Source organism: Alligator sinensis, unplaced genomic scaffold (assembly GCF_000455745.1).
Source record: "Alligator sinensis unplaced genomic scaffold, ASM45574v1 scaffold288_1, whole genome shotgun sequence".
Lineage (NCBI taxonomy): Eukaryota > Metazoa > Chordata > Crocodylia > Alligatoridae > Alligator > Alligator sinensis.
The window spans coordinates 3,828,238-3,839,833 of record NW_005841876.1 but is presented as its reverse complement, the minus strand read 5'-3'; the positions used below and the strand labels follow the sequence as shown (position 1 = coordinate 3,839,833).

The following is an 11,596-nucleotide window of genomic DNA, read 5'->3' as shown; positions in this document are numbered from 1 at the left end:
CACCATTCATTCCTGCCTGTGGCAGGGGGTCAGGCTAGATGATCTGTTCAGGTCCCTCCTGACCCTAGCTACTATGAAACCATGAGCTATGGCTAGCCCTGACAGTAGCCTCAAGTGAATTCCCCCCTCCCAGTCCCACTGGCACAGACCTGAGCCGGGGTCCACCTGGTGCTCCCCCCTCACTGCTGTAGTGGCAGGGGCGTGGCCAGATGCTGGCCAACATGGCCCTGAGCAGAGGGGACAGGAAGGGGGCTTATTCCCCCCTCCCTGCCCCCTGTCCCCAGAGGACCGCACTCAGGGTCTACCAGCCCCGACTGCCACTGCCACCAATCGCTCCCTTTACAGGGTGAGCAGTGGAATAAACTCCTTCCTTGCCCTCTCTGCCAAATGCTGGGCGGGGGAAAATAACACCCCCTTGCCTAAGAGGACCATGCCGGCCAGCCTCTGGCCACAACACTCCTGCCACCGGAGCGGTGAGGGGAACACTAGGCACACTCCAGCTCAGGTCCGTGCTGGTGGGACAGGGAGGGGGGGACTTAAACCCCCTTGAGGCTACTGCCAGGGCTGGCTATGACTCCCACCGCTGAAGCAGTGAGCAGAGAAATGCCTGGTAGGTCCGTGCTAGTGGGACAGGGGAGAGAGGGGGGAAATAAACCTCTTCCCTGCCCTCTTAACCTTGTGGGGGGGCAGCACCTGGCCACACCCTAGCTCCTGCTCTGCCTAGGGAGTAGAGGGGCAGGGCCAGCCCTACTGTCTGAAGCAGAGAGCACAGTCCCATTCAAGGCTACAGAGCACACTGGGGGACTGTGGTTTAACTTAAACCAGGAAGGGGTCTGGGACAGAAGTTCCATAAACTGGTCTGAGCTCAATCAGTTAAGTATGATACTACATTCAACCAGGTCCATCTCAAACTGTATTGAGCCATTTTGAAACTGATTTATGTGCACTGAACTTATGTTCTGTTACAGGTTTAAGCCAGCTTCTGATCACTTAAACTGGCTTGTGTGTGGCTTCTGTAGTCTGACTTGGGCTAGCTTAGAGCCATTGGATTTCATTACACCTTTGTCTGTTCCTCCTATAAGAGTTTACAGACTGTGATAAATGTTACCCATAGACTTGTCTTAACTAAGTTTATTACCAGTAGACTGAGCTGACCGTCCAATGTTTTGGAGGATTTATTATACCCTTCAATATAACCAAACAGAATGCAATAAAGGATTAATTAAATCAGGAACTAGAACACTTTCCCAGGTCTGTGTGTGTTTCCAAGTGAAAACTAAGAAGAATCCCATAAGCAGTATGATGAAGCATGTAACAAGGGACTTTAACCAATTCTTTTTCAGGGGGATGCACATGACAAATGTTGCATCTGCTTTCCTTCAGAGGCTGGTAAAGTATAAATATTACTTCAAGACTTGTATCAAACAATATTGGTAATCAGGACTAAATCCATTATAATACAAACCACACTTTTCTTCATTTAACTGATCATGATGTCTGAACTTTACAACCTGTGCAACATGGGTAAGAATGTATAAAAAAGACAAATGCAAGGCACTACACCTCAGGAGGAATAATCAAAACATAAATATAAAATGGATGACACTTGGTTGTATGGCAGCACTATGGAAAAGGACTTGAGAGATTTGGTAGATCAGACGCAATACGAATCTGCATTGTGATGCAGGGGCACAAAAGCTGAATGCAGTTTGGAGTGCATCAACAGAAGCATTAGGTACAAGACACAGGAGGCAATAGTACCTCTATTCATCACTGGTTAGGCCTCATCTGGAGTACTGTGTGCAGTCAGTTTTAGGCTCTACATTTTAAAAGGATGTGGAAAAGTTAGAGAGGGTCCAGATGTGGGCAACAAAGATGATAAAGGGCTTGGAAAGAAAGTCACAAGAGGCTGAAGGAGCTAGGCATGTTGAACTTGCAGAAAAGGCACTTATGAGGGGACACGATAGCAGCCTTCAAATACTTGAAGAGCTGCCACAAAATAGTGAGAAAGCACCTTTTCTCTCCTTCTGTGGAGCGGAGGACACAGATCAGTGGCTTGAAGTTGTAGCAAAGTTAGTTTAGATTGGATATCTAGAAAAAACTTCACTGTTAGAATAGTAAGGCAGTGGAACAGACTGCCTAAGGAAGTTGTGGACTCACTGAAGGTGGTTAGACAGCCACTGGTCACAGGTGGTCTAGGTGTAGCTATGCTTATATTCTATTAAGGGTATATGCCATTCTTTCGGGCTTTGACTGGTTGCCCCTCCATCTCGCACCCCAGTCTGTTACATGCGTCAGAGTGTTTTTAAGCCTCCCTCAGAGGCACTGAGTTTTGGCTACAGCCAAGGCCGGAGACCTTAACTGGGGAGTGTTAATGTTCCTGCTGGAACCAAAGCTGGAGGTTCCTAGCTAGGGGGTCTTGCCCCTCCACTCAGTCAGACCAATCACCATATCTGGGATCAGGAAGGAATTTTATTCTGTGCTCAGATTGTTACAGAGTGTGGGAGTTTTTGCCTTCCTCTGTGCCGGGAGCATGGCTTTGTATCCAGGATCTCTTGAGCATATATTGACATTTCACAGAAGCAGGATGTTTGCTGCTGTGGTTCCAGTGCTGTGCCTGTGGTAGGTTCAAGTTAATGGCAGTCTTATGTAGAGTTCAGAATATGGATTGTATAGGATGGTTTGCATAGGGATGATCCTGCTTCAGATAGGGGGCTGGACTAGATGACTTCTGGAGGTCCTTTCCAGCCTTACTTGTCTACGATTCTGCGATACCAGACAGCTGTTTTCTGCAGGCACCTACCTTGGAATGCTTGTGAGATAGGTCAGAACATTTTGAAACTCTCTCTCTGGGATCTCACTGAAAGCTGGGTAGTCTGGAAATGTGATAACAGGGCTACCATCTTCCCCTCGTCCACCTAAAAAAAGAAACAAGTAAAAGGTATTATATTTAAATTGGTCACCTTGCATAGTTCCTATTTGCTCAAAAAGAAAATGTTATAATTTTTTTTTTTTTAAACATAGTCCTAACAAATGTATATTTGGTCCAAGTAACCTAGTTTTCCTTTTAGAATCAAGGAAATATTGTCACACCAGAGCCAGTCAGTCCAAATTGTTACTCCTAATTTTGGCTGGTTTTTTGTTTCGTTTTGTTTTGGGTTTTTTTGGTGGGGGCAGAGCAGGTGAAGGGAGTTGTCCATTTTTTAAAATACTTAAAAGTCGAACCATCTCCACTTTCATGACTTCGGTTTTAAACACCAGATGGCATTGCATCTCTATTTCAAGGCATCATGCTTTCAGTAAGCATGTGACAAATGGGTGAACTGTTTAAAACACAATCCACCACCACCACATGAATTCGTAAGTTAAAAAACAGCCCAAACTAATGTTAACTGGGACCATCACCTAGAGCTGAGTCCAATTTTCAGAGATTTAAAAATCTCAAGACTCCTAGCTGTTGTATTTGTTTTTAAAGTATCTTCTCCTATTTCCAGTCTGCATTGGGAGAAGAAGCAGAATTCCACAAAAGAGGCAATTTCTAGTGAGATTTCCTATTCAGTGTTGTAGCTCCACATGGAATGGACAAAGTGTAGATAGATAAACCTCTGAACTTCTAAGTACAACTACACAACAGCAAACATTATTATTGCTGTTGTTAAGATTATTATTCTCTGAATCTTTTGCAGCTTCCCCGTCCTTATAGGGAATCCAAAATAAGAAAAAAAGAGGAAGTTAAATTACTTAAAATACGTTACCATAAATTTTAAAAGATAAAACAGAAGCATTTTTATAGTTGAGCATGTACATTTCTGATTTAAGTAAATGAATGTTTAAAGAGATGGGCAACACTAAAATGCACTAATCCGAGGCAACTGCATTAAGTTAATAGAGTAGGAGAAGCTCAATCCTAAAAGATTATCCCAGCTCAGTGCTTCAGAGGAAGGAAAAGAGAACAAAATACACAAGGTCTCTGCCAATGTCATGGGGAAATTCTCTCCTAATTTCATGTCTGATGATTGTGAATAAAGCACTTCTAAATAATAATACATCACAAAAATCATAATTACAGTAATACCTTTTACATCAAATCTAGGACAATACGAAGAACCACTCAACTTATGTGTATGCACTATTAACACAAGCAGAGAATAGCTACATTAATATCTATATCCATAGAGCCATTTTGATTAAAACCTTTCCCCTCCAAAAAGATCATTAATAGAAATGCATAGATAATATCACTGCAGTCAGATATAATCTTTTATCTACATATTTACTTGCACACACTATAGTAGTATCACTGTGCAGTTCCCAGGTGTGAAACTGAACTAAAAGTGAATCATCCAGGATGCTTTCCATTATGCAAAACTATAATAGTTTTATAAAGAAAATGTAAACAAAACATAATGACTTTGCAACATAGCCTTTATGATACAGCCAAGTGCAAACACAGGAAAGCTAATTTTAGCTATATAAATATTAGAAGAACAGAAGTGAATTAACACCAGCTGTGATTCTCTTGTTCTGTTCTACCCAAAACAGAAAAAACTGAAAGCAGAAAATATTATGAGAGGAGCAAAGACTTTTGTGGGTGATATCCTATTGGACCAACTGTATATTTGCAAAGGAGGTAGACAAGATTTGGGGTACCAAGTAACCTTCCTACTTTCCTTTCAGCTATACAGTTGGTCCAATAAAAGATAGCACCCATAAAAATCCTTGCCTGTTGCATATTTCATAAACCATAGTGCCTACAACATGACTACCAAAAATATTAGAAACCCACTCAGAGAATCCTAATCTCCATAAGTGGTCAGGCTTCTCTAGAACATATTTTCGGGTACCAGAAAGTCATCATAGTACTTAGGGTTGGAAGGGACCTAAACAGATCATCAGGTCCAACCCCCTACCCTGGGCAAGAACGGGTGCCGGGATCATATCACCCCAGCCAAATATCTGTCCAGCCTCCTCTTGAAGACCCCCAAGGTAGGAGAGAGCACCACCTCACTTGGGAGCCCATTCCAGAGCCTGGCAGCCCTGACTGTAAAGTAATGTCTCCTGATGTCCAGCCTGAACTTTCTCTCTAACAATTTATGGCCATTATTCCTAGTAACCCTGGGTGGTGCCCAAGGGAACAGAGCCTCCCCCAATTCCCGCTGGTTCCCCGTGCTGAGTTTTTTTTCAAACGGCCACCAGATCCCCTCTCAGCCTTCTCTTGTGAATGAATAGGTTCTGGCTGAATAGGTTCAGGCCCTTTAGCTTCTCTTTGTAGGGCCTGCCCTGCTGCCCCTTGACCATGTGAGTGGCCCTCCTCTGGACCCTGTCAATGCTAGCCACATCTCTCTTGAAGTGTGGTGCCCAGAACTGGACACAGTACTCCAACTGTGGCCTGACCAATGCCACATGGAGGGGGAGGATCACCTCCCTGGAACTGCTTGTGATGCATCTGTATATGCACAACAAGGTGCGGCTAGCCTTATTGACCACTTCCTTGCATTGGTGTCTCACGTTCATCCTGGAGTCAACAAGGACTCCAAGATCCCTTTCTGCCACCGTGTTGACAAGAAGGGTGTTCCCCAGCTTACAGGTATGTTGCTGGTTCCTTTTCCCTAGATGCAGCACTTTGCACTTGTCTGTGTTGAATTCCATCCTTTTCTCATGCACCCACCTCTGTAACCTGTCTAGATCTAGCTGGATTCTGTCCCTCCCCTCCAGCGTGCCCACCTCGCCCCACAACTTGGTGTTGTCAGCAAATTTGGAGAGCATGCTTTCCACACCCACATCCAGATTGCTGATAAAGATGTTGAACAGTACAGGCCCCAGGACTGAGCCCTGGCAGACTCCACTGCCCACATCCCTCCAGGTCAAAAATGACCCTGCCACCACCACTCTCTGGGTGCGACCATTGAGCCAATTTGCCACCCATCTGACTTTGTAGGCATCAATGCCACAGTCACCAAGTTTTTTTAAGAGAATGTGGTGAGAAACCGTGTCAAAGGCTTTCTTAAAGTCCAGGAAGATGATATCCACCCCACCACCCTTGTCCAGGGACTTTGTGACCTGATCATAAAAAGAAACCAGGTTAGTTGGGTAGGACCCGCCCTCAATGAACCATGTTGGTTGCCCCTGAGCATTACCTCCCCTGCTGGGCCCTTGCAGATGTGCTCCTTGATAATTTTCTCAAAGGTCTTCCCAAGGACCAAGGTAAGACTGACTGGCCTAAAATTGCCAGGGTCCTCCTTTCTCCCCCTCATGTAAATGGGCACCACACTGGCTCTTTTCCAATCCTCTGGTACCTGGCCAGTGCCCCATGAGTGCTCACAGAGCTGTGCCAGGAGCCCCACTGTGACCCCTGCCAATTCCCTCAGCGCCCTGAGGTGCAGAGCATTGGGACCTACTGATTTAAACACATCCAGCCCCTCCAAAAGTTCCCTAACTAGGTCATCCCTGACCCTAGGCATTGCAGTGCCTCCCCTGGGTCCGTCCGCAATTCTAATGGGGGAGATGTCCCGGTCCCTGTTCAGGAATGTAGAGGCAAAGAATTCATTAAAGAGGTCAGCTTTTTCATTTGCCACTATCACCAGACTGCCAAGCCTGTCCTGTAGGGGCCCCACATTACCCGGTGCCTTCTTCCTACTCCCTATGTATTTGAAAAAGGACTTTTTATTATTCTTAATTCATCTTTTCCCATAACTGAAATAGGACAATTTAATATGAACAATTGAAAACAGACACCCATTATAAACATGGTGTAGCACTTCTCTACTGCCTGATTAGTCTCTGTTGAATTTTCTGTAAGTTAGAATGACTGAAACCTAAAAAGTAGATAAAGAGAGTAGTGTGGTTGCAATACTGAAAGAGATACTCAACCTTCAGGGTTTGAAACCTAGCTGCAGGTAGTCAGCAGCTAATAGTCTACTTAGGTAGAAGGCAGGGAGCCAGCTGCAATGACAACTAGTAAACAGGTGGAGCTATGAAGACGGTAAAAAAGCTCCAGGAGCAGAGTACAAGGGGAGAAGGAGGGCGAGAGAAAAAGGGCAAAGGCTGGTGTACTGAGAGAGATGCACAGAGCATGAGTTGCCCCTCTCTAGGTCTGGAGAAAAAAACCCCACAGGTTTTGACGCTCAGTTATTCCACACGCTTTTGTTTTGGTTGTTTGCTGTAAGGGCAAGGTTGCACATGTAAAAATAAACTGACTATAAAACCTGAACTCAGGGGTGCTTGCCCTTGATGAGGAAGCTGGGTGAGTGACCTGCTTACAAATACAAATTTAAACAAACAAAAAAAACCAGACAGCTAACAGAGATCACTCTTATACTTGGTACTTATCCAATGAAACTTTAAATGCATGTTTAATTATAAGTGTTGCTTTTATGCTTTTCTGTGCTAGAGACTTAATGCAGAAAACAATTTGGGGTCAAGTGATCTGAAAAGCTAATGCTTTATTATATGCTATACAATATTGCGTGTGTAATCTTGGCTTTTCTTTCATAAGACTTCTGTGTAAGTCTTCCTTTCAAGTAAAGTGGCCTATTATCAAGCACTTCCCTCATGAAGAGAGAGGTGGTGTGCATGTGGAGGAAGAGTGGAGGACTGTAGGATGCTGGGGGTTCTAGAGACCTCGGTGGTTCTCCATACAACTGTGCAAACATTATATGCAGCCTACAAAACAGAAGTTTTATAAAAATACTACCATTTGTGGCAATGCTACAAAGAGGTTGAATGGCTGTATGCTTGCTTTTTGTAGTGCTACAACTGCAAATTACTGCTATAAATGTAACACCTACATTTATAGCAAGAGTCTGCTCCAATCAGGCAGAACACATATCACAAGATATATCCAAAGAACATCTTCAACTGATCAATTCCATTACAGGTATTAAAAATCTCCTCTAAGATGGGACTTGGAGTACATGGTCTGATACTAACAGTAAGGAAAACAAGGCGAGTGTTATAAATGCATATTACAAGTGACAAAAATAATGGCTAGTTTTTTATTAAAAAAACCTCTGTTTTTTTTTATAAAACACAACCAGAGTAAGGCACGCAGGAAAACAAAAGAGGCTTTGCAATATTTTGCTGCAATGGCTTCTTCAAAAACCACACTGTAGTGACAACTCCTGAATAAGCTATTTGTAAACTGTGAACCCCCTACCCTTCCCCTCCACAGAAGGAACAAAATCAGGGAACTTCTAGTCACTAGTCCTTATTATAAGACGTTCTACTTGCTCCCGTCCTGCTTGAACCTCAGGTTTTAAAGACCAGAACTCTTAGGGATCTCACTGTAACTGGTTTAACTGTTTACTTCATTTGCACAGATTCATACATATCAAGAGTAGATATGAGTATCTACAGAAAAGAGAGTAAAACACTGGGTTAATGATGCCTGTAAACCATGAATTGAAATTAAAATTATGTTACAGATGACTTCATAAAAAAAAAAAAATCACCATAGGTGTCAAATTGCCTTGTAGATTGCATGAAGTCACACTAACAAGTTGACTAAAAGTCCATCTCTATTATAACATGTTCCTCCTCTGTAAAGTGACTGGAGATAAATGTTACTGTAGAGAGTCCATATGATGCATGTGGACACATGTACATTCGGAATGCTTTTGAAAGAGAAAGGATTATAAATGTATTTGTGTCCACACCTCAAGGTGCCACACTATGTTGCCTTCTGCCCGACTCCAGGCTAACATGGTAACTACCTCTCTCTGTGTTATGAAAGTCAATTGATACTATTTCTTTCTTGAATAGTATCATCTATACTAAATATTTTGCTGGCCAAATTTTAGTCTGACGTATGTTATACCCCCAAGTGTAGTAGGGATTTACAAGTTGACCCGATTGTAATTTAACAAAAAGCATTTAGTGTGTGCACAAGGAGGGATCAAATCCAGCTCAGTCTTTTCATGACTCTGCTGGCTCTGAAATTGACAGGATTGAAAAGCCTTAAAAATGTATTTTTTTAAAACTGTAGCTATTCCTTTGAACACAGAGGAAATTTGAGCTTATCCTGTTTCTTTCTGAAATAGGAAATGCATCCAGAAACCTGAATATCAATTCTGTTCATGTTAACATTGCAAACACAGGAAAAAGTAGAATATTTTCTAAGTTTGTGCGATCCATTTCTATGGATTTCAGTTGAAATAGTTTTATGAAGAGTCCATTTCCAAGCCTGCCTTCCAACATGAGGCTGTAAACACACTTCCAAATGACTAGTGGTATTTTATGTAATCCTGTGAGCAGGCACTATTGTCATGTCAGGAGAGCCTGGACCATAATGCAACAAAAGTATGCATGGGGGAGGGTGAAGGGATCCAGGGCACCAGTAGCTTGCACTGCCAGATCAGCCACTGTGATGTTGTCCCCTGCACCACTGCCGCCCAGAGCACACAGACGTCCTGATACCAGGGCTATGCAAAGCTTTGGTCCCCAATTCAATTCGGCAGAGATTTGGCCTGATTCGATGGCTGAATCTCTGAATCAGAATAGAGTCAAGAGATCCTTGAATCTCTCTGAATCAGAACCCTCTAAATCAATTTGGAGAGATTTGATGATTCGGACACAGACTCCTCTTTAAATGTTTTTTCTACTTACCTTTAGGTAGCAGGCAGCTTGTGAATGAGATGCTGGGGTGGATGGAGCATACCACAGGAGTGCAGGTGGGTCCCCAGCATGCTTGGCAGCAGACCCGGAAGCAGACCAGAAGCACTTCTATCCCATTTCCAGGTCTGCTGGGGAGTGTGTAGGGGGGCTCTCCCGTGCCTCCCCAGTTCAGTGACTGGTGCCTCCTGGGTCTGGGGCAGGCACCTGGGGTCACCCTATAGCCAATTGCCAAGCTGGGAGCGCACCTCCTGTACGCTCTCTGGTGGACCCAGAAATGGACCGGAAGTACTTTTGGTCCACTTCTGGGTTCATCACCAAGCATGTGATTCCCCCCCCCCCCCACACACACACACACACTCCTGTGGGACACACCATCCGCCACACTATCACAGCATTCACAAGCCACGCTGGTACCTCAAGGTATGTAGAAAAAAGCAAAACAAAACAAAACACTTAAAGCTGCATCTGTGTCCGAATCGCCGATTCTCTGAATCAGAATCGAATCTTCAGATTCAGATTTGGCCGAATCAAATCAGGGACAGTGATCCAAATCAACTAATTGAATCACTGTCCCCTATTCGGGCCGAATTCGAATCAAATAGGGCCTGCTTCATACACCCCTACCCATTACACCTCTAAGCATTGCTAAGACCTGCAGTTTTTTTCTGCAACACTTCATAGGTTTTATAACTTAACATGTTAAGTAGCCTGGGCTTCTCATTCCCCCCACCCCTCTACTTACAATCTGGTCCTTATTTTTGCACAAACTTTTACCAACTGTTTTACAACCAACCTCTACAACAATTCAGATAATGGAAGATACAGCAGTAGCTGCCATAACCATAGAAACTGTTGCCTAGATATAAGCCAGTGCTGCCTTTACTTGGTTAAGTTATAAACATGTTAAATCTCAGTATATCTTCATTTAGAGGATGGCTTTTGTTCTTAGGCAGATACTAAAAAAAACCTATTGCTACTTGAGGACAGCTTCACATTTTGCCCAAATACACATTAAAAAAAAACCAAAACAAACCTGAAAAAACGAACACACAAACAAACACACACAAACAAACACACAAAGCCACTGCTATATAACTGGTCGATAGAGCTCTAACACATCTGTCAAACAGTTAATAAAAAGGCTGCATCCTTCTTACAAGGCAAACATGAATTTATCTAGCTTAAAAAGAGCCTATTTGGGTTTATGTGAATAGAAGCCCCTGTTAAAGGTTATGTGAGCATAGGGTATCATAATCACATGCATATAAAGGAAAGGAAAAGAGGTTTTAGTAATTTGTTAGATACCACCCAACACTGGGTTTTGAATCTGCAAGCCTTGTTTGCAAGGATGACCTTTGACTTAACCAGTCCATCTCTACTAGGGTCCAACGTGCCACAGCATTACTCCAGTTTTATGCCATGGGAAGTCAGTAAAACCTCAGATTTTACAACCCTCCCCAGAGAGATTCACCTGCAAAAGGATTAGAGAAAAAAAAAAGAAGCCTTAAACCAAAAAAAAAGTCTACAAATTAACAAAAACACCATAGAAACAGTTTTGTGTTTCTAGCAGGACTAGTGTTCAAGCACTAGACTTGCTAGATTTCTACTCTACCAGTTTGTATAAATGGTACAGGAAGAGTCTAAGCATTTATATTGGGGGTGTGCGAAATGGGCCGTATTTGATTTGGATTCAGCCCATATCGGGGACAGTGATTTGATTAGTTGATTTGGATCACTGTCCACAATTCAGTTCAGCCACATCCAAATCTGAAGATTCGATGCCAATTTGGAGAATCAGCAATTTCACCAGATACAGCTTTAAATGTTTTTCTACATACCTCGAGGTACCAGGCACGATGCTGGGGTGGATAGAATGTCCCACAGGAGAGCAGGGGGGACCCCTCATGTGCTTGGCGGTGAACCCAGAAGTGGACTGGAAGTAGTTCTGGTCCACTTCCGAGTCCATCAGAGAGTGCGGGGGGGG

At 43.4% G+C, this 11,596-nt stretch overlaps 1 protein-coding gene across 5 annotated transcripts in view; it reads right to left on the bottom strand.

Annotated features, from left to right (window-relative positions):
* Positions 1 to 11,596, bottom strand: part of MCF2L (MCF.2 cell line derived transforming sequence like) — a 157,654-nt gene that overhangs the window by 75,820 nt on the left and 70,238 nt on the right. For all 5 annotated transcript variants that reach the window (XM_014527886.2, XM_014527887.2, XM_006017241.3 and 2 more), the window contains exon 3: positions 2,804 to 2,918. In XM_014527886.2, the coding sequence (XP_014383372.1) occupies positions 2,804 to 2,918 (115 nt within the window). The remainder of the gene's footprint in view (positions 1 to 2,803; positions 2,919 to 11,596) is intronic.